General features: G+C 41.0%; 1 protein-coding gene across 1 annotated transcript in view; it reads left to right on the forward strand.

Moving 5' to 3' along the window:
* The first annotated feature begins 4,118 nt into the window (after positions 1-4,118).
* The window catches only part of Alpk2 (alpha kinase 2), a 116,150-nt gene continuing 99,317 nt past the window's right edge, over positions 4,119-20,951 (forward strand). Inside the window, exons 1-3 of the mRNA XM_076837029.2 lie at positions 4,119-4,668; positions 17,827-17,954; positions 20,800-20,917. Of these exons, the coding sequence (XP_076693144.2) occupies positions 17,846-17,954; positions 20,800-20,917 (227 nt within the window). The 5' untranslated portion in view covers positions 4,119-4,668; positions 17,827-17,845. The remainder of the gene's footprint in view (positions 4,669-17,826; positions 17,955-20,799; positions 20,918-20,951) is intronic.

Raw genomic sequence — 20,951 nt, forward strand, 5'->3', positions numbered from 1 at the left:
CTTCGATCATGTCAATGAAAATGCCCATGCTCAGAGCTTGCCTATAGAACATCTCTGATATCAGAGTAAGAAAAGGGAATGAGAGCTGTTTCAGGCAAGAATATTGTAGATTAATTGTTATTACCCAAAGTCAAAAACTTTTTTAAGCACAAATGCTTCTCAAAGTGTTGTATGTCTTCTGTTGAATTCCAGAGCACCAATATAGTGGTTTGTCTATATTGTCCATTTTATTATTGGTTTTTGGAAAGAAGGTTTTCTGAAATTCTGTTTTTAACGGAGGAAAAACCCCAAGTCCTAACTATTATGTCTGTGTTAAACTCTTAGTTGCAAAAAGTTGAAAACCCCATAAAAGCAGAGAAATTGATAATCTTAGATATCCAGGTTGAGAAAAAAGGCACAAACTGATCTAGTACATTAACAAGTAACATGAAAAATTGGGGAAAAGGCTTGATTTGAACCCTTGTTCTTTACACTATAGCAGTATGACCAAAGAACCTCCTACAGGGCCCCCATTTAAAAAGTCTCACCACTCCCCAATAGCACCATCCTAGAGATCAAGCCTCCAAACATGAACCTTTGTGAGGGCACACAATTAAACAATATCCAAACCACAGCAAAGCCGATCAAAAAAATTTAAAAAGACAACCCATGTATGAAAAAGGGTTAAAGAACTTTTATAACCTCAATAATAGTGAAAGAAATGCATATTAAACCAGATACCAATTTTTATTTATATTTTTAGTACCCAGGACTTGGCACATAACTTGGCAAGCATTTCACCACTGAGATACACCCCCATCAAGGTGCAAACATTTAAAGGACAGTGGTCAGTGCCAAAATGTTAGAGCCTGTAAACAAGTCAGGATGGCGCCTGGTATTTTGCCAGGGGGAGTGGTTTATGAGGTGGCGCCAGTGAACCATTAAGTGTGGAGATTTCTTATTGATTGACTGCTGTATCTATTTTATGTTAATTAAGATTAGCTGTGTGGAATGTATAAATACCTCTGTTGTCCTACAATAAACGGCTCCCACTCCTGCTGTATCAATGTACACAAGTTGCTCTTCACGCCCCGGTTAGTTTGCTGCAGCCGGACTGCCGCACCAAGATTATTTTCTTGGAGATATGGGCCATCTTATAACTGGTGGTGGAAACATAATGTAGAACAACTGCTAGAGTTTTGTTTGGTAATATGTCTTAAACCTTGAAAACATTATTGGGCAAAGGGGAGGGAGGGGACAGCATGGGGGCAGGAAAGATGGTGGAATGAGATGGATGTCATTACCCTAGGTACATGTATGACTGCACATATGGTGCGACTCTACATCACGTACAGCCAGAGGAATGAAAAGTTGTGCTGTAATTGTGTACTATGAGCCAAAATGCATTCTGCTGTCATATATACCTAATTAAAATAAATAAATAAATAAACGAATAATTTAAAAAAGATATACCGATTCTGATAAGATTGTATTTTTTATTAATATTTTGCAAGTATTTTAGAACTTCATCTTCTCTTTAAGAATTTTATAGGAATCTATTAACTGGGATGAAAAATGCCACAATAGGACAGAGTATTGCTTATAATATTTTTTTACCATGATACTTGAGGGGGGAAACTGCCTGTTTCCTGGACCTACCTGAGTGACTGGCAGCGATTTTAAATAGGTGAGCTGAATGAAGGTTGCAAATTCATGTTTCAGGTCATGCCCACCCAGGAGAAGCCCTGGACCCTGGAGAAGGATGAATTGTTGGGAGGAAATTCTCTCAGAGCTGGGAGGACCCTGCCCCAAACATTGACTGCTTTGTGCAGCAGGAGTGACCTGCTTAGTTCTTGGCCGGAGGACCCTGGCAGGACCTCTCACCTGACATGTGATTGGTGTAAGTTTCAGCCAAGAATGTGCTCAGCTGGGAAGGGCATGACATCACTTGTGCCATTCTACACCAGCATTTAGGACTTTCTGTGCCAGGCAGGCGAAAATGAGCAGATAAACTACTCACATACCATCCTAACTTAAGTTATAGAAGAGAAGCGCAGCACAAGAAATGAATAAATTTGCTCTAAGTGTTCAGATTACACTAAGGGGTTGGGGATATAGCTCACTTGGTAGAGTGCTTGCCTTGCATGTACAAGGCCCTGGTTTCAATCCTCAGTACCAAAAAAAAAAAAAAAAAAAAAAAAAAAAAAAAAATCACAACGAGTCAGGAACTGATTATATTCCTGTCCCCAGCAAGCCTAAGGTGGCTGTGACTACAGTGGCTCCAATTCATTTGGGAACCCCAAAAAATAATAGTGGGAATTTTGGGGAAGCCCAAAAGGAACTCTCAAGAGTTCTAAGGTACTTAGAAGGACAATACCTCTACAAATAGTTCTTTTCCCTTTTTTATAGGTTTAGGAAAATAGATTACTTAAAACATGTTTTTTTTTTTTTTTTTTTAATACTCCATACTGCTTGACTTGGAATTATACTCAAGTTTTTATGTCTTTACATTTAATCACAAACTCATGTATTTTTTGGTGCAATAGAGGTGCACCAACCTAGGACTTCTTTTTTCTCTTCAACATCTTACTCCTTCCATCTCTCCTTTAATAATCACAGAAAATTCAAAGCAAGTGTCCTGAACTAATTGAACTTAATTTCAAGATCTCTGATTTTCTTCTATCCCTGCTCCCTAAAACCTAAGATTGAAATAAAAATTCCATGGCTGCAAGCTAACAAGATAATAATGAAGCAAATATGGTCAAATCAGTCAGTTATTCTATCAATCACCTATTTATTCTTCTTCTGCTCCATTATTTTTTTGTGAGATGAATTCTAGAGATTGAAGGAGTTAGTTTTTCAACTTGTTTGTGAGAAGGAAAATTAAGTTTCACAGTGAAATACATTCTACTGTCACGTATAACTAAAAAAGAACAAATAAAATATTTTTTAAAAAGTTTCAAGGTTTAGATTAAAGTACTCCCAGGTAACTTGTCTTTCATAGCCATATCACATTCTTCTGTTGCTTTGGGGCATGTGTTCACTTTCAGCTTTGTCCTCTCCTGCTGTGTGTGAAGACGTTTGTTTATTATTTACCATTACTCCTCCTCCTCTCTTTATTCCCATTTTCAAGTTATCTCTCTTTGTCCAAAAGCCCCTGTGAAATGTTCAGCTTTACAGAAAACCAAAAAATACCCATAGTCAGTGATCCTTGGTAACTCGTGCATTCTGTTGCATTGCAAAGGTGTGATCTCAGGAGACAGGTGTTATTTTATTTTATTTTTATTTTTTTTATTAGTTGCTCGTGACAATGCAATGATCTTGACATATCATATATTTGAATCAAATGGGGTATAATTTCTCATTTTTCCAAGTGTATAGGTTGCAGAATCATATTGGTTATACGACCACGTATATACATACAGCAATACTAGTGTTTATTTGACAGGTGTTATTTTAGATTCTTAGCGTTCAATGTCTATCTTCCCGTAAGAAGATAATATTCAGAAACAAATTGATTCTACAGTATATTTATTCGTGTTTAACCATTTTAGATAATTGTTTTTGGTCTGCAAAACAACTTTGCTTTTGAGGATTATAGTGCTCATACCAGAGTGAAAATTTATAGTTATGTCCCTTTCAAAGTCACCCACTTGGAGCTGCTAATTTTAGCTGTCTCTGGGTCTCACAAGAGGTTTCTTTCTAAGCTGTCAGTATTCAGGTGCCATGCATTCAAATACTTTTGTCGTGAGACAAAATAGCTACAGAAGTATACATCTGGATTTTGTTTTTTTTCTTGGAATTAGACAAAATTCAACCATAGAAATGCCCACAATACAAGTTGATTTTGTCAACAGGAAGAGTTTCTGGCAATCTGAAGGAATAGAGCTCATGGTATTTCTTCTGTGACTTTCTTCTGATCTTTGTGCATTCTTTTACTTCTTACTAGTATAGTCAAAATAGGAAGAGGGTGTGGATGTGCATGTGGAGGGGGAGGCGGGGTAGGGAGGGCAGGGGAGAATGGGTCCTGCCTTGTTTCTGTGGCTCAGAGAACTTCCGAGGACGACTATAGTGCCATTTCTAAATTAACAACACATGACTCTTATTTTCACCTCTTCTCTGCCCTCCCTTCAGGTTTCCTATGTACTTCAAGTGCCTGCTCCCTGTGGTACAAAACCCTGGTGTGTGTTACTCCAGCCTCCTGGAGTTTTGCTTTCCTAAGAGAGGAGCCATTAACTCCTGCAGGGTCTGTGCAAGGAGCTGTCGGTGTCCCCACAGCAGCAGTCAGTGACAGCTCATCTGGGTTTCATCAGCTCTCTGGGGCAGCGTTTCACCAGGCCCCTTTGCCAGAGCCTCCCCGGCGTCAACAAGTGTCGCACCTACTGCAGAAACAGCCCTCAAGTTTCATCACAGTGATGCTCAAAAATATTCTCCAGCTTCGGCAATGACCTAGTTCATTCAAGGGCAGGGGAAAAAATGCCCTTCTTCCAGAACTTGCCCGGGCACAGAGTTTTCCTCTTAGGAAGACAGGACTCCCAACTGTGCTTTGATCAGTTTTTGGAAAAGACCTTGAATTTGAATCCCTGTCCCAGAAACCGTGTCACCCGATCAATGTCTCAGATACAGCCTGGGGAGCCCACCACGGAGCCAGCCCTCCAATAACATCTCTTGGACAAACAGTACTGAAAAGTAAGTATGGAGACTGGTTCTTACTGAAGGGATGGCTGTGCTTTAAATACATAATCATTTAGCAGACTGCTTCCTTAAGAACTAAAACAAGATGAAGCAAGGGGTATCTGGGTGGGATGCTGGGACATACCACAGTTTTAATGTGGCCAAATTCTCTTGGTCTGGTAGTTTAAGTCCACTCTGACCTTTCTTTTCTTTTTCTTTTTCTTTCTTTTTTTTTGAAAATTATGATTATTTTAAAATGTTTTTTTATTTTGGCTTGACAATAATTAAAATAGTTTCTTTCAAATTGTGTCTGTCTTAACAACTAGAAAAAACAGAGGATAACTCAAAGGAGTGGTCTGCAGGGGCTTTGCAAAGTAACATGAAAAATTGAGACAGTTATCTGGGTAATTCTGGCCCCAGATACTTCTGCCTAATATAAATGAGTATTTTAGTCAAAAGTTATTCCTCTTCCTTGGATTATCTGAACGATTGAAAATTTGAAAATTTGCCCTATCTGGAGGACACAGCAGTAGTTTTTCTGATAACAGGTAATGCAAGTTACTGAAAAGATCTCTGATTATTTCAAAATAGCTCGATGGCTCATGCAGACATTCATCCAGGTGTTAAGTAGGTTTTTTTTTTTTTTTTTTTTTTTTAATGTAAGGCAAAAAGTCAGTAAAAAAAAAAATGCCTGCTGATAAAAAGGCACCACCATCATGTTACATTTTAATCAACACATCTAAACTTTAGAGCCACTGATTAAGGGTGTCAGTTACAGACATCTGACAATCATTTAAAAATAGATAAAAGCAAGAACAGCATTTAGAATTGCTTCTGCTTGAATTATTTCCTTTCCTCAACCTTCCCCTTGTGCAAAGGTAGCCCTCATTTTTGAAGAACAATTAATCAGGAATGGTAGTCATTCTTACTGCTCTGAAGGCATACGGTTTATTTCACAAAGAATGGGCCTGTCTGCTCTGAGCCTTCTCAGTTGGAACCCAGGATGTTGAGAGCTACCTTCTGAATCAGCAACTCTACAAATCCTGTACTAAAAGGTGCTGATGGCCAATAGACATATTCAGATCTTGGAAACCAGGATTTGAAAGCAACTAAATGTCTTCAGGCTCCCAAATAACATTCCTCTTTTAAAGTTTATATAAAACACTTGATCAAAATTTGAGGATGCTTTTAGGTAGGGCAGAATTCCTGTTTTTATCACCTGATACTCCCACCCCCCAAAAAAAGAAATATTAGTTTTTTACAGCTCCATGCACACTTACATGTAGCTCTCAGCCTATGTGCAAGGGGAGGGCCATTGTGAGTAGTCTCATTTGGATGGAGCTGGGAACGAAGGGAGCCCAGGCATCACAGTCAACTTCTGACTCCAACACAGTTTTTCCAAATGTCTGAACCCCAGTTTTTTTCATCTGTAAAATGAAGAAAATGACATCCACTTTACCAGAATTGATGTGTGATTAGATGAGTAAATATATCTAACATATCCGCCACATCTGAGTTTCTCAACAAAAGTTAGTTCATCACCTTTGTTCATTTAAAGCTTCTTTCTTTCTCTTTCTTGTTGCTAAGACTTCAGGATATGATCATAATATTAACTCTATGAAGTAATAGAAACTATACCCTAGAGATATTGGTATAGGGTGATTAAACAAACAACATGGAAAATTAGACTGAGGAAAATTCTGTATTTGGAAATAGTGCATTTGGAAATAAAATTAATTTTAAAAAAGAACTATGTTTTGGAATGCATCTAATAAATAAAAACATTTTACAGAAAATCATTGGTCATATGTTTACTATCTAAAAAGAGAGGTAGAGATTTATCAACTTCATCTTAGACTAATTTTATCTAGCAATACCATATTTAGATACGAGTGTTTGGGAATGGATAGGAATGGAAGATGGAGTGAATCTATATATAAGGTGATGTCCATGATTATTATGGAAACTATGAAAACTGAGGCCCAAGTCCAGATTTTCCTCAAAGATGATAGTTGAGACCTGCATTGATTAGATGTAGGTGCTGTGGAGTGGAGTGGATAGAAGTGGAGGTGATGACTCTGAAAAGGATTGTCAGTATGTGGGGGGCTGAGCAGAGATAGTACCTGGATGGGCTGTCTCAGGAGCAGTGCAGTTTTCAGTGCTAGGGACCACCCTGCGGGCTGAAATCGCAAGGTCCATGGTGAAAGTTCACAGTGAGCAAGGCGCTCTCTTGTTCTGAAGACAGGGTGAGTCAGGCACAGGAAAGGCAGGCGAGAATCACCAGCAGGACTTGTGAGATAGCTCCAGAGAACTTTACAGATGTCATTCTTATTAGCCATTGTTTTTACCATCTAAGTCAAAAGTATCACTCCACAGCTTTCTCCAGACACATCAGGGTGATTTTGATGGATTTTCTGTTTGAGCTACTGACTGGTTCACATGGAAATGCCAAAAAGAAAAACTGGGATTGGAGAAATGTAAAAAACTTGGGAGAAAATGGTGTCATCTAGGGGCTAGAAAAAATGAGGGCATAAATACCCAGCCTACACAAGAGAAAAGAACATTTAAAAAAGTTTAGAGACTTTATTAGGATTTCTGCAGATGTTTATCCTCCTGGCATGGTCTAAAAGCGCACAACCAATCAGGGCATTGGACCTCAGATTGAAGAGACAGACAGCAGGTTAAAGAGAGGCTCAGTCCTGGAAAGCTCAGGTCTGGACACCCTGCACCTATTTCTCAAGGGCCAAACTCTGCATGGCTCCTAATGACACATCTGGGGTGGCACCAGTCACCTCGATCTTCAGTTGATCCTCACTCAGCTCTTAGATAACCAGGCTCATTTTCCCCCTCATTCCTGGTCTAAGACATTTTCCTGAGTCCAGTTATTCTCACACTTTCAAGTGCATTCATTTAAAGTGAATGTTGTTAAAATTCCAGTTGCTGGGCTCCACCCATCAGAGTCTCTGATTCTGAGGACCCCAAGAATTTGCATTGATACAATGTGCTATTGCTGTAGTGAACACAAAAGAAAAGTCAATTGGTATCCTGCAGGCAAACCCATTACAGTATGGCTGTGTATGAGGGATGCTTGGCCATACACCCTGATAAGCAGTCCATTACTTGAAGGAGGCTACTTTTTCCAACTGAAGATATCAGGGAAATCTTTAAAGGAAGCGAGCATTTGAACTTGGGCATTTATTTGAAAACAGGTGGGATTTGAACAGATGGAGGAGATCCTTTTATGTAAAGGAAACAAGAAAATATAGACAAAAACATGAAGGACAGAAAGATAATGAGTGTGGAGATGGGAGATAAGTTTGGTGGGTCCTGGCCTTTCACAGCTCTCAGCACTTTCTTGGGGGAAGCATTCTTTAATTAAGCCATCTAATCTTAAATCTGTTATTTGTCTGTAACATGTTATAATTGTTTTAATTGGAGATCTGAAACGGAGAGCCAATGGTAGGATTTCAGGGCTCAGGTCAGAGGAGGGAGAGGGCATAGGCCCTTCACTGTGCCCTCCAGAAGTAACCGAAAAATCAACTCTAGCTTAAATAACATGGAGAATTACTGCTCACTCAATGGAAAAGTCCAGGAATTTGGTCAGAACCCCAGTTCTGTTTCCCTGCGTTTTGGGGTCTCGGCCTTTTCCCATTTTGGTTTCAACCTCAAGCCAGCTTTCGCACAGTCTCGAGACTGTCGTCGCTCCAGAGAGGTACCCAGCCTTCTGCTGGCTTTCTTTTTCCTGTCGAGGACCAAGGGAAAGACGTAAGCTTTGCACTAATTGGATCACTGCCACCACTGTCTGAGAGTGCCTCGTGATGATTGGCTTAGACTTTGGTTAGTGAACCAATCAGTGGGCAAGAGTGCTTATCAGTTTAGACCAATCAGAGTCCACGGAGCTGGAAGGGCGCGGTCCCTCCTGCTCTAGTCTCCAGGCGGCCAAGGGATGGAAGACCTTGGAACTGTCAGGAGGATGCTTTAGAGTTTTAGGATTTTTTTTTTTTTTTTGAGAAAGGTCTCCAAAACTCATACCGTCACTTCCTTTAGTCATAAGGTTAGCTATGGGCAGTGGCCATGCTTTAAAGATTTAGATGAACCTGCTTTCAAGTTTAGCCCCGACAAATTAAAATATTCTTCCACAAAATAGGCTTACCTGTCAACGGAATGAACCTTGGTTTCTAAGATGCTGTAACTGGCTGAGTTGAAGGGTGATAGTAAAAGATGTGCAGAGGTGACTGTCACCCACCACTACCATATCCCCACACAGGTGATGTGCTTTGAGTCAGTGTACTGAGAGGTGGTTAGTTCAGCATAATAAATTCAGGCTCAGTACATTACTCCCAGAGTGGATCTTATTCTTGTGTGCAGGCAGGGAGTGGGTTAGATAGAAGAGAACCGAAGATTTCCTAGGTTCTCTTCTATATTGCCTGGTTCCTGAAATTCCACATCATTTCATCTCTTGGACCCATTTAAAATAAATGCTCTCTACCGAGTTGCCCTGGGAGTTCTGTTACAGGGGAAAGGAGCTGGAGGACTCTGGGAGTCTGGGCAAATGTGGAGGATGAGAGGAGGAGCCAGAGGAGGATGTCTTTACTATGTAGTGTTCTTATTGATGGCCCTGCTGGCACATTACCAGATTGCTCACTAGAATCAGCCTGCAACATTTAACCTCAAACCAGAATGATATTAATCAATTAATTCATGAAAGTTGGTCTCATTACACCTCCACAACCTGTGCATTTTTTAGCCTTATAAGCTCTCCTCTCATCCCTGTCTTTACTCTGAGAGAGATCAAGGATGAGATGAGCAGGGGACTGTATCCTTTGAATACAACACACTGAGAATCAGAATCAAGAAACCTAGATTCTGCTACTAACAAGCTGTGTGACCTGGGAAAATTCACTTAACCTGTCTGTGTTTCAGATGTGTTTTCAAACTGTAAAATCAGGGAAGGGACTAAGCTCTTGCACAGGTTTCATTTAATATCTAACAATTTGTTTTAGCCTTCCCTTAAGGAATTGGAAATTGGCACAGGTTTTAAAGAGAGGAGAAGAGAATCAGTGGGAAGACCCTCCATCCACTTAAAAAATTTTAAAAAGAAAATTCAAAACAAATCGAGAGAAAGCAGCAGCTACAGCTCAGCCTTTCTCATGTCTCTGTGAGTGTCTGTATCAGACACACTTGCACATGCAGAGGTGTTCGCTATTAATAATGAAAAATTAAATTTCATTTCTTTATTAGCTAACATATATAAAGTTACTATCTTAAGTAATATTACCTCCCCCCCTCAGACACTGGGGCCCTCTTCCAAGGGCAACCAGATTACAAATTTCTTGTATATTTCTAAAGTCATTATATGTCTAAATAAACATATTAGGATATTCTTTTTGTCTTTTTCCTTTTTTTTTTTTTTTTTTTTTTGGTTTTGGGGATTGAACCCAGGGGTACTTTCTCACTAAGCTACATTCCCAGTGTTTTTTTTATTTTTTGAGACAGGTTCTTGCTCAATTGCTGAGGCTGGCCTTGAACTTGCTATCCTCCTGCCTCAGCCTCTCAAGTCACTGGGATTATAGTCGTGCAACTACCTTGCCTGGCAGGAAATTCTTCTTTTCTAATACACGGATAGCATAGTCTGCACTTCTATACTCCATTTCACTTAACAATAATATATCTTGGAGATTATTCCATGTCCGTGTGTATAGAACTGCCTTGTTCTTTTTAAATGTCCTCTTCTATTAAAAAATTCCATTGTTTAGACATACCATAACCATATTCCTAAGAATGAATATTTAATTTTGTTATTACAGGAAATGCTGCAATGAATATTGTAGGTGCTCATTAAGAACTTGTCTCCTGTGCTAATACAAAATTTAATGTGAGACGTATTTTACGTATCATGTCATTTGCCCTTTCTAACTGTTCATTTCAACAACTTTTTAGTTAATTTACCAAATTACATGACCATTGCTATAGATAACTTTTAGAACAGTTTTGTCCCCTGAAAAAGATACTTATCCTTCATGTGGATTTATTAGTGTTTTCTCCACTGTTCATACCTCCAGCAGTCGCTAACTTACTTTCTGTCTCTGTTGCTTCTTTTGGTTATTTTGTATAAACAGAATCATACCACATGTGATCACTTGGCTCTGGCCCTTTTACTCAGTGTAATAAAAGCATTATCGGAGGTTCATCCATGTCATATCATGTACATTTCCTTTGGCCCTTTTCATCCATCAGTTGTATAGCCATGCCATATTTTGCTTATCTACTCACTAGCTGGAGATTTGAGTTGTTTTCAATTTGGGGCTATTCTGAATAATACTGCAAAGAATGTTTGTGTACAAGTCTTAGTGCAGAAACCTGCTTTTATTTCTCTTGGTAAGATACCTAGGTGTGGAATGGTTGGGTCATGTGGGAAATTTAGGTTTAATTTCTTTAGAAACTTCTGAATTGGTTTTCAAAATGTCTTTACTATTTTTACATCCCCACTATCAATATATGAGGATTCTTCCTGTTTTCCACATTCTCACTGTGACATTTGGTATCTATTAGAGCCATCCTAGTGGGTATGCAGTGGTATCTCATTATGGTTTTAATTTGCAATTCCATAATGACTAATGATGTTGAGCATCTTTTCTTGTGCTTATTTTATTGCCTCTGTTTCTCACATACAACCCTAAAATTATGCCTAAGAAAGAAGCTTAATATCTGTGTTCCAGAAAACCTGGGCTCCTAGCTCAGCTCTGCCACTTGTAGGCCATAAGAAATTAGGCTTGTTATATCAACCCTTTACTTAAGCTTCCAGGTCATTATCTGTGAGGTGGGAAAGAATATCCACATGGGGGTTTCGCTGTGAGGACTCCATGTGGTCAGGTCTATGTGGTGCCCAGCCACGGGACTGACACATGGGAGGCACCAAAATGTGTTAATTGTCTCTTCCTGCATGGTCTGTCTCCACCCCGGCCCCAAATGTCAAGAACCCATCTTTGGGGAGGGTACTTCCCCTAGCTAACATGGGACTGGGTATTAAGTGACAGTGGGTGTGGTGTCCAAATGTTCAGTAATTCAGAAGGCAAATTTAGGAACACCATTGCCATTGGATTAGGCTGGTTAATCAGAACTAATCCCTCCTGTCCCCAGTGGGAAGGCACTCTGACGACTGGCTTTCCTGCCAGCTCCATGGTCTGTGTGTGGGCTGTGGCCTCTTTCCTGATCCCTTCCACTGACAGCAGCCCTCCTGCTGACAGCAGCCATGCCACTGGCTTTCTGTGTGAGGCAGATTAGCCAAAATGAAACCTGGCATCATCTGAGTGTTTCAAGTGTTCCAAGAAATCCTCTAGCCTCTCACTTGCTCTCCACCAATTTGAGAAAAAAAAAAAAAAGCTTTATTTTTGGAATTTTGTTGATGTTAAATCCAAAGCCCCTGATAATAGATGACATTTATACCAGGCTCACTATGCTGTTCAGAAGAGCTTCATTCAGACTGACTCCATTTTCATAGCAGCCAAACTGAGTAGATACCACTGTTATCTTCGTTTCATAGATGAAGAAACTGAGGCAGAAAGAGGTGGCAGAGCTAAGACTTGAACTGAGGGAGCACGGTGCAGGAATCTGCACTCTTCAGCACTATAGCATACTGCCATTCCCCTAAGGGACCTGCTGTTGTGGAAGACCCAATAAAATGCACATGTGAATACTCTTCCACCTGAGGATTCTGTTTCTTGGTATCTATTCTAGAAAACTACATGCACAAGGAAGCATGTGCCAGGATGTTCAATGAGATAGCATTTGTAAATCTGGAAACCTCCAGCCAAACTAGGCATCATTATCAGTACAAAAGCAGAGAGAGAAAGCCAGGTACTGCCATGCAATATCACCTAACAGTTTTTAAGAAAGGATGGAGCCCTTTAGGGATTGGATGGATATTGTAAGATTCCTGAAACTTATTATAAAGTAAAATAAGGCAACTGTAAGGAAAGCATATACAATCAGGCTCCATTTAAGTAAAGGCATTTAACATTTTAAACAAGTAATAAGCCTTCCCTGGACTATACAACTGAAATAAAGAGAGAAAGGGAGGAAGGACGACAGCCCAGTGTTCTTTCCAGTTGACACGCCGTGCCTGTGAGGTCATCGGTGAAGCCCACCACGGCCCCCTCTGCTAATACTAGCAATTCCACGTTGACTTGTCATCTCTAGCAGAGAATGATAAATGTGTCCTCATGCATTCTCACCCTTAGAGAAGCCGCGAAACATGAACTGTGGCCTGACTTAACTGTCCTCTTTCTTTCCAGAGAACAGTCAGTGCCCTTGCTGAGATGCGTGGTAACTAACCTGCCTGTGTGAGTCAGGCGGGGTGTGTGCGTGTCAGTGTTTTCACGTGTGGGGTGCCACTGTCAGGAAGTAGCCACTTAGGGAGGAGTCACGGCTGACGCACAGGGTCCTCACCATGGGCCCAGCACTTGATGCCTGGGCGTGTCCTTCTTCCCTTCCCATCCACAGCAGTGGTCTCAGGAACAGGACCGAAGGAGTCATGCCCTGAAATTACTTTTACAGATAAGGATTACTCTTGGAGACATGTTCACCCACTAATTAGTACATCACTTAAAAAACAAATCATTGCGGTAACCCACAGCAGAAAAGGAAACACATGAAACAAGCCAAGTCTTTCCTTAGAGCCTCCTGATTACCAGTTTGAAAGCAATTATGTAACAGTTTCTTACACTGAAATTGACATACAATATTCTAGTCCTCAGAACATCATCTCCTTTTACAGAGGAGGAAATAAGCTCAATACCTTGCCCAGGTAAATGGATATAGATTTGTCCCTGCTAACTTGGATTGTGTCCCCAGGCCTATGATGCCTCCCAGTTAGGAGAGCATTTTCCAGCTATAAGATCCCCCAAATTGCTGGAAAGTCACTTAAGAATGTGGTGAGACAGGGTAGATATCCTCTTGCCCAATAGTTGCTCCAAAAAAGTGTTGTAGATTGTCCCAAAAAAGGAACTAAGTACTGATACATGCTTCAACATGGATGAGCCTTGAAAACATGCTAAGTGAAAGTTCTATTTATCTAAATGTCCAGAGTAGGCAAATCTATATAGATAGGAAGTAGGTTAGTAGTTACCTAGACCAGTGTGTGTGTTGGTGCTGGGCATAGAAATAGGCAGGAGGTTAAAGCTAAGAGGTATTGGGCTTTTGGGGGCAATGAGAACATTCTAAAGTGATTGTTGTTAGGGTTGCATGAAAGCCACATTTTAAGTGAGTGAATTGTATGGTATATGGATTATCTCATTAAACTTGTCTTTAATTTAATTTATTATTATTTTTGTACTGGGGGATTGAACCCAGGGCCTCGTGCATGCCAGGCAAGTGCTCTATCACTGAGCTACATCTGCAGGCTAAACCTGTCTTTATAAAGGGAGATGTTAAGAGAGACAGCATCATTATGGGTTAACAATTCACAGGAGTTGGGCTTTCTGACTTGAAGCCACAGTTTTATATATTTGTGGACCCCTGTTCCATCCTTGTGCTGTGCTGAGGGCAGAAGATGAGTATATGAACACAATTTGCAGCACTGGTTGTAAAATCACTGGTTGAAAAATAGAAATTTGGGGCCTGAAACCCTGGGTTTGATCACCAGTGCTGCACGTGTGCGCGTGTACGCACATACACACACACACACACACACACACAAAAAAAAAATTGGACTTAGATTCTATTCTGACATATGTTTACATTTAGCTCTAAAATAATTTGCTGTATGATAAGCAATGACAACTTTTTAATCTCAGATCAAATTTACAGTTCTGGGGCTGGGGATATAGCTCAGTCGAGAGGGTGCTTGCCTCACATGCATAAGGCCTTGGGTTCAATCCCCAGCACCTAAAAAAAAAAAAAAAAAAAAAAATCACAGTTCTGGCTTTCATTGACAGTTTGAACCTCTAACATGGGTGAGTAAATGCACTGCTATTGATAGAAAAGCTGTTTCTGCCAATTGTGAGAGGTCCTAATTGCTTTTCTTGGTTTGCTGTGCACTGATGGACCTGCACTCACTCTAGAATATTCATTGTAATAACTTGATCTACCTTCCTTCCTTCCTTCTTTCCTTCCTTCCTTGCTTCCTTCATTCCTTCTTTCTTCAGTGCTGGGGATGGAATCTAGGGCCTTGAGCATGCTGGACAAGAGCTCTACCCTGAACTATATGCCCAGCGTTCATTAAGTTTTCTTGAAACATTTTCATTCTGGTGCAAGATGGCTGCCATAAAAGTTGCCCTTTTGATTTTTTAAATTTTAGATACTTCCTTCAACCTAGTTGGGAATAACTTACCCATTCTAATATCTTCTAAGAGATACTGTCAGCCCTCTGTATCTGGGAGGATTCCACATCTGTGATGCAACCAATGCAGATCAAAAATATTTGGGAAATAATTGTACCTGTACTGATTACGTAGAGACTTTTTTTCTGTTATTACTCCCTTAACAACACTGTACAACAATTATTTACATTGTATGAGGTATAATAAGTACTCTAGAGATGATTTAAAGTGTACAAGAGGATCTGCATAAGTTATATGCAAATTCTACATCATTTTATATAAGGGACTTGAACATCCACGGATTTTGATATCTGAGGTAACCAAGAAATAATCCCCTGAGGATACTGAGGGACAAATATAATAATATGAATTGAAACTAGGATTTTTATACAAGTTGGTTTAAATTTATCAGCCTAAAAGTGTGCTTGTAACCTAATCGGTAATGGAGATATCCATTTGTCATCTTGCAGAGGAATTTTCTTGCAGAAAAATCTTGTGTGCAACTAATTTGCCATCTACATTGTGAAAGGCTTACCTGACTCTTAACTATAACACGGTCACCTTATGTGGTCCAGTTTCTCTTTGCACAATTGCATTGAAAGAAATCCTGTAACCAAAAATAATGGAAGTGCATTTCAAGTCTGTCTTAAAGAATGGAAAAGGATCCAATTCACAATTGCAGAGCAAATATTTTTAAAACCTTCTTTTCCATCCTTCTATCAGGACCTGGCAGCATTCAGCCTTGTAAACTTTCTCTGCTAACTTCTCTCCCAGTCCTCACAGTTCTGCCCCAAGTCTGTTGGAACACCTGCCTTTCTTTTTGCTGTGAACTGTTCCTCTTCAGCTTTACAGTGCTTTCTACCCATCAAGTGAACCAGTTTAACTTCAGGTTCAAGCTTAGAGATGCTTCCTGCACGCTCTCTGAGGAAGGGAAGGCAGCATTATCCTTCTGAGTTAATTGCTTTTTCCTCTAATACTCAGAGAACATGGGTGTTTCATGCAGGGGAAGTTTGGGAATTCTTTTCGTTTTCAGGTATTCACCTTATTTTATTTTGGTGGTGCTGGGGATTGAATTCAGGGCCTTGTGCATGTGAGGCAGGCACTCCACCAACTGAGCTATATATCCCCAGCTCCTTTCTTTCTTCTTCTTCTTTTTTAAAAAAATATTTTTAAAGGACACAATACCTTTATTTATTTATTTATTTTTTAATGTGGTGCTGAGAATTGAACCCAGTGCCTCACCCATGCTAGGCAAGTGCTCTATCACTGAGCCACAACTCCAGCCCCCCTCACCTTATTCTTAAAGGAACATTCAGGGATAAGGTGAACACTGAATTTCAGAAGCAGCAGGTGGTGTCTCAGTCAGGCCTGAGTAGATCCTAGTTTCAGCATTTGTGAGCATCCACCAAGCAGGGCTGGTCTAGGGGCTTGGGTCTATGTTTTTGGCCAGGGATGAGCCAAAGAAGGGCCCTTTCTTTAATACTCTGCTGTTATTCTAAAAACCTAATCCCATTTGAACAAGGAACCCCTCATTTTCATCTTGAATCCTGCTACTGAGGCAAGGTTTCCAAACATCCTTTGACTCCCAGTGGGGCTTCCTCTCCTTGTTCCCATGAGGAGGAGGAGTTTCAGTTGTTAGCAAAACCTTCAACTGTTGTCAGGGAACTTGTCTCTGCCAACCATCTCTCAGGGTAGCAGACAACCTGGAAAACTGGGAGGAGAAGGTGAAGTATGTATCCAACTCTGACTCTATGTAGAAGGGGTTCCCCTTCTGCATTACAACTGTGGCCCATTAGATAGGCTTCTCCCACCACAGCTTGGCTCAGACTTCTGTCTTGAGGTCTCCAGTCTTCCTGGGCTCACTGTTTGCAGTTTCTGTCTTTTCCCTCTTCTTGCTCACCACACTTCACCACATTGTGGTTCCTACTTTTTTCTGAGCTCCGTGGTATATGAGGGATGCTCACCAAGCTAAGAGGAAGTGGGACCCTGCTGTTTGGATAGAGCTCAAAATGATTTCCAAGCTCAAAGCTCCACACAAGATAATCTTGGTTGAGTGGTGCTAATGTGTGTTTGGTTGAGTGGGAAGGAGAGGTCCTCTGGATTCAGACCCACCTGTCTTCTCAAGTCTGCCTCTTATCTGCCAAGTTGTGCCCTGCAGAACTCTGTCTGCCCATTGTGTGCTAAAGGTTCCAGCCTGTACAGCTCCATAGGCAGCCTCAGGTGGCAGCTGCTGGGGCTGTGAGATCTTCAGCAAGTTGGTGAACTTCTCTGAAACTTACGTTTTCATACAAAACAACGTAGGAGGCATTAATAAACAACTTCAGGTAGTTTGAGAGAGATGGAATGATATAACATCTGCTGACTAACCAAGCACTTAATGTCTATTTCTATATCAAGGAATGCACCCTGGCTCAAAAATACAAGCCCAGTACCTGTCCTCCCCTGGGGAATCTGTCTTATGCTCAGAAGGAGGAGTAGCTTCCCAATTTCAAAATATCTCCCATCTGGAGATTTGTCTGAATATATTTCCACTCTTCTTTTGGGAGACAAATATGCATATACACTTTTTTGAATCCAACAGAAAAAGAGAGGCCGCTCTGGCAGTCCTGGGATTGGCCTAGGACTCGAGGGCCAGTGGCTCTCAACCGGGTTGCCCCTGCTCTACCCCAGTCTCATACACGGAGAGCTGGGGAGTGCTGCAGGTGTCTAGTGGCGAGAGGCCGGGGATGCTGCCCAGGATGGCCTGCAGCGCAGTGTGCAGGTGGCACCAAGGCTGCCCGAGGACTTTCTGGATTCTCAGGGAAGCTGCAGGAATCCCAGAAATAGAGTGATGTTGGGCATGTCTGTTTTTCAGATTCCCGTGGCATGAAAGGATGACAGACGCAGGAGGGCCCCAGAAGCGCGCACTGTGTTTTTTATCTACACTCCTATCCCAGAAGGTTCCTGAGAAGACAGACCTTGTGCTCCGCTGCATGATATCCGGTAATCATCCCTAGACTATTTACTCACCCTCTAACTTCTTCCTGCAGATCAGGGGTTTAGGCTCACAATGGCATTATGAAAACATCCGTTGGGAAAATTGATGGGAAGTTTATCCTGAGGAATTAATTAAGCAACTGAATCCTCATGAAGTTTTTCAAGTGACTTCCTGGAGATTGGTTAGTGGTCTTCTGACTTCATGTGGTGGTTCTCAGTTAAGCAGCTCTCCCGCTGGCTAGTTTTTCAGATAATCCACTCTTTACTTCCTGTGGTACACAGGAATGGCATGAATAATCTCACTTCAGAATATCTACCCAACTCTCCAATAACTCTTTAACTGATCTCCCCAAATTGGTTAAATTTGGTTAAATTTTTGCTCGCTTTCCTCAGGCATGCTAGTAAACAGTGAGAAGTTTAAAGCCCGAGACACAGAGTGCCCAACAGAGGAAAAGCCAAGGAAGGAATTGCCCCTAGACTGGAGAATAAATCACTCAGAGTCGATCAGGTATTTGTACCTTCAGTGGCAAAAGGACCAATCCTTAGTACTAGGTCTCTACCCTTGAAAACATGAAGGCACCAGCAGTGTTTCCTGGGGGTAGACAGAAAACTCTTGTCCCTTTGATCCTTTTTCCTAAATGCATAGAGGAGAAGAGCCAGACTTGGAGACTCTGGAGGCTGTTTAGGGCCAGACTTCGCACTTCATCTCAGCAAGCCCAGCGCTTGCTTTCCCCACGCTTACCAGTTATCATTGAGACAAACAGAGAACACAAGTTGACCTTGAATCTCTAGGGAGAGCCCCATGTGTTAGACCCTAAACTTGGCTGCCAGTCCCTGCACACCTTAGCCAAATAATTCTGAAACATTCAGGAGGTGGCTCTCAATATGTGACTTAACAGCGAGTTTCAAAAAACAAGGGGAGGAAGAGCTGGGGGTGTAGCTCAATGATAGAGCCCTTGCCCAGCATGCACAAGACTTGGTCCCATCCCCAGTACCTTGAAAGGAAAAAAAAAAAAATCAAACAAGGGGAGGATTTTCATGTGAGATTTCCAGCAAGTGGAGGGAGAGAAAAGAGAACCGCCCACAAGGTACGAGCTACCACTTCCCTAGGCAAGTCTCATTTCTGGCTTATGGTTCAGATCTATACTGCACGAAGGGAAAAAACCAGTCAGCCATGAAGAAACTGGGGGAAACCAACCAGCCCTGATCAATCTGAATGAGCAACTGGAGTCCAGGAGGTCGGAATGCCATTATTCTGGCCCACCTCATGCTTCTTTTATGTACTTCCTTCATAAAAATTAATGCACGCATACAAAAAGAGCCTTGAAACGCTTCTTAAAAAGGAACCTAAATAAAACTGGGAGACACAGGTTGATAAGAACAGGCAGAAACAAGTGATGATCTGTACCTCACTGATGGGTTTTCAGGGAAGCTCGTTTTGAGTGGTTGAGTCATCTGACCGTAAGAGGCTCAGGCAAACAGTGGCTGGAGAAGGATATGTCCTTGCAGGTGGCTCTCTACGTTCCTAGCCCCAGGACAACTATTCAGGCACTGACTTGAAGAAACAGATAAGGAAGAAAAACTCACGGTTGCTAAAAAGTATATTCATGGCATCAGAACTGAGAGAAGGAGGGAGAGGGACTCGGAGCATTCTAGAGGTTTCACTGTTACCTTCCCCACCTCTTCTAGCTCTCCCCTTTTTCTGACCTTAGAAGAGCAGGGAGATCTTAGTGATCTCTGGGGTTGCTTGCCGTACCATGAATAAGACAAAACACAAGAACATTCCCAGGATGGGTTCAGAACAGTGCATTATTTCCGGATGTTGGACTTTTCTTCCTGTATTTATGGTACATTTTGATAATTTTTTCAGGGACACGGAGGCTAGTGAGAAAGCTCTTTTGGACACATTAGAAACTCTCCTGCCCTATAACAGGAGGGGAAAAAATCCCAAGGGTTGGGTGAAATTCTTGGGGGTTTTACCAGCTTAGCCCACTAGCATCATATCTGGTTAATGATCACAGAGGGAGACAGCATGGGTCCATTCCTGTGATGACATCAGTCACAGATGCTCAGTGCCAGCCTGGGAAATCTGAACTCCTCCTCATGAAGAAAATGACTCTTGTGTTCTAATCTGCTGTTTTCCTTTTTGTATCATAACACACACACTCGACTTTGAGCACTGATGAAGTATCATTTTCAAAAAGGTAAAGGGATTTCCATGAAATGAACATCTCAGAGATTTATTCAACTCATTAATTAACGAGGGAACCAAAAAGTATTAAGGTCTGAGAAGCTAGGTATTTATAGGCAATTTAATAATGTTTGGATACAGTTACTGGGTTAGGTGTGACACTGTTAATGTCTTCTAGGGCAGGAAACAACCTATGGGCTTAATCTTTTCTGTTAGAGATTATTTGCATATTATTGGATAAAAACCTATAAATTAACATACAATTTCACCAAATCTGGGAGTTTTATTCAATAGTAACCATCGAGTAAAACAAAGTACATTTCCCAAGATCATTTCTGGATGAGCCTCTGTCACCCATGTAACTTAAAAAAAATAACATCTACATATTTGCCTATTGGATAATTTTTCTCAACAGATCCTTGATATTAGAGTTGGCATTTTTGTTTTGTTTCCCTGTCCCCCAGCACAGCATCGTCTTAGGCATATAACATGCCCAATAGTGTTTACTGAGTCACACATTTATGTCAGCGGGAGAAAGCTTTTCAGTTCCCCTCTGAAATAATATATCATATGCATTGTTGCTCATTCTTGTTTGTAACTTTATGATTTTTTTCCAAAACATACTTAAAATTATAAGAATATTCTTAATTTTGTCATCAGGTGAGCCCAAACCAGAAGTAACGTGGTATAAGAATGGCCAAGCCATAGATGAGTGTGACATTATTTCCAGTTATGAGTTCTTCAAGCATCAGTATATCCATGTGCTACATCTCTCTTGGTAAGTGGCTTTGGCCCTTTGGACTATTTGTTAA

This window comes from Callospermophilus lateralis, chromosome 17 (genome assembly GCF_048772815.1).
Source record: "Callospermophilus lateralis isolate mCalLat2 chromosome 17, mCalLat2.hap1, whole genome shotgun sequence".
NCBI classification, from domain to species: Eukaryota; Metazoa; Chordata; class Mammalia; order Rodentia; family Sciuridae; genus Callospermophilus; species Callospermophilus lateralis.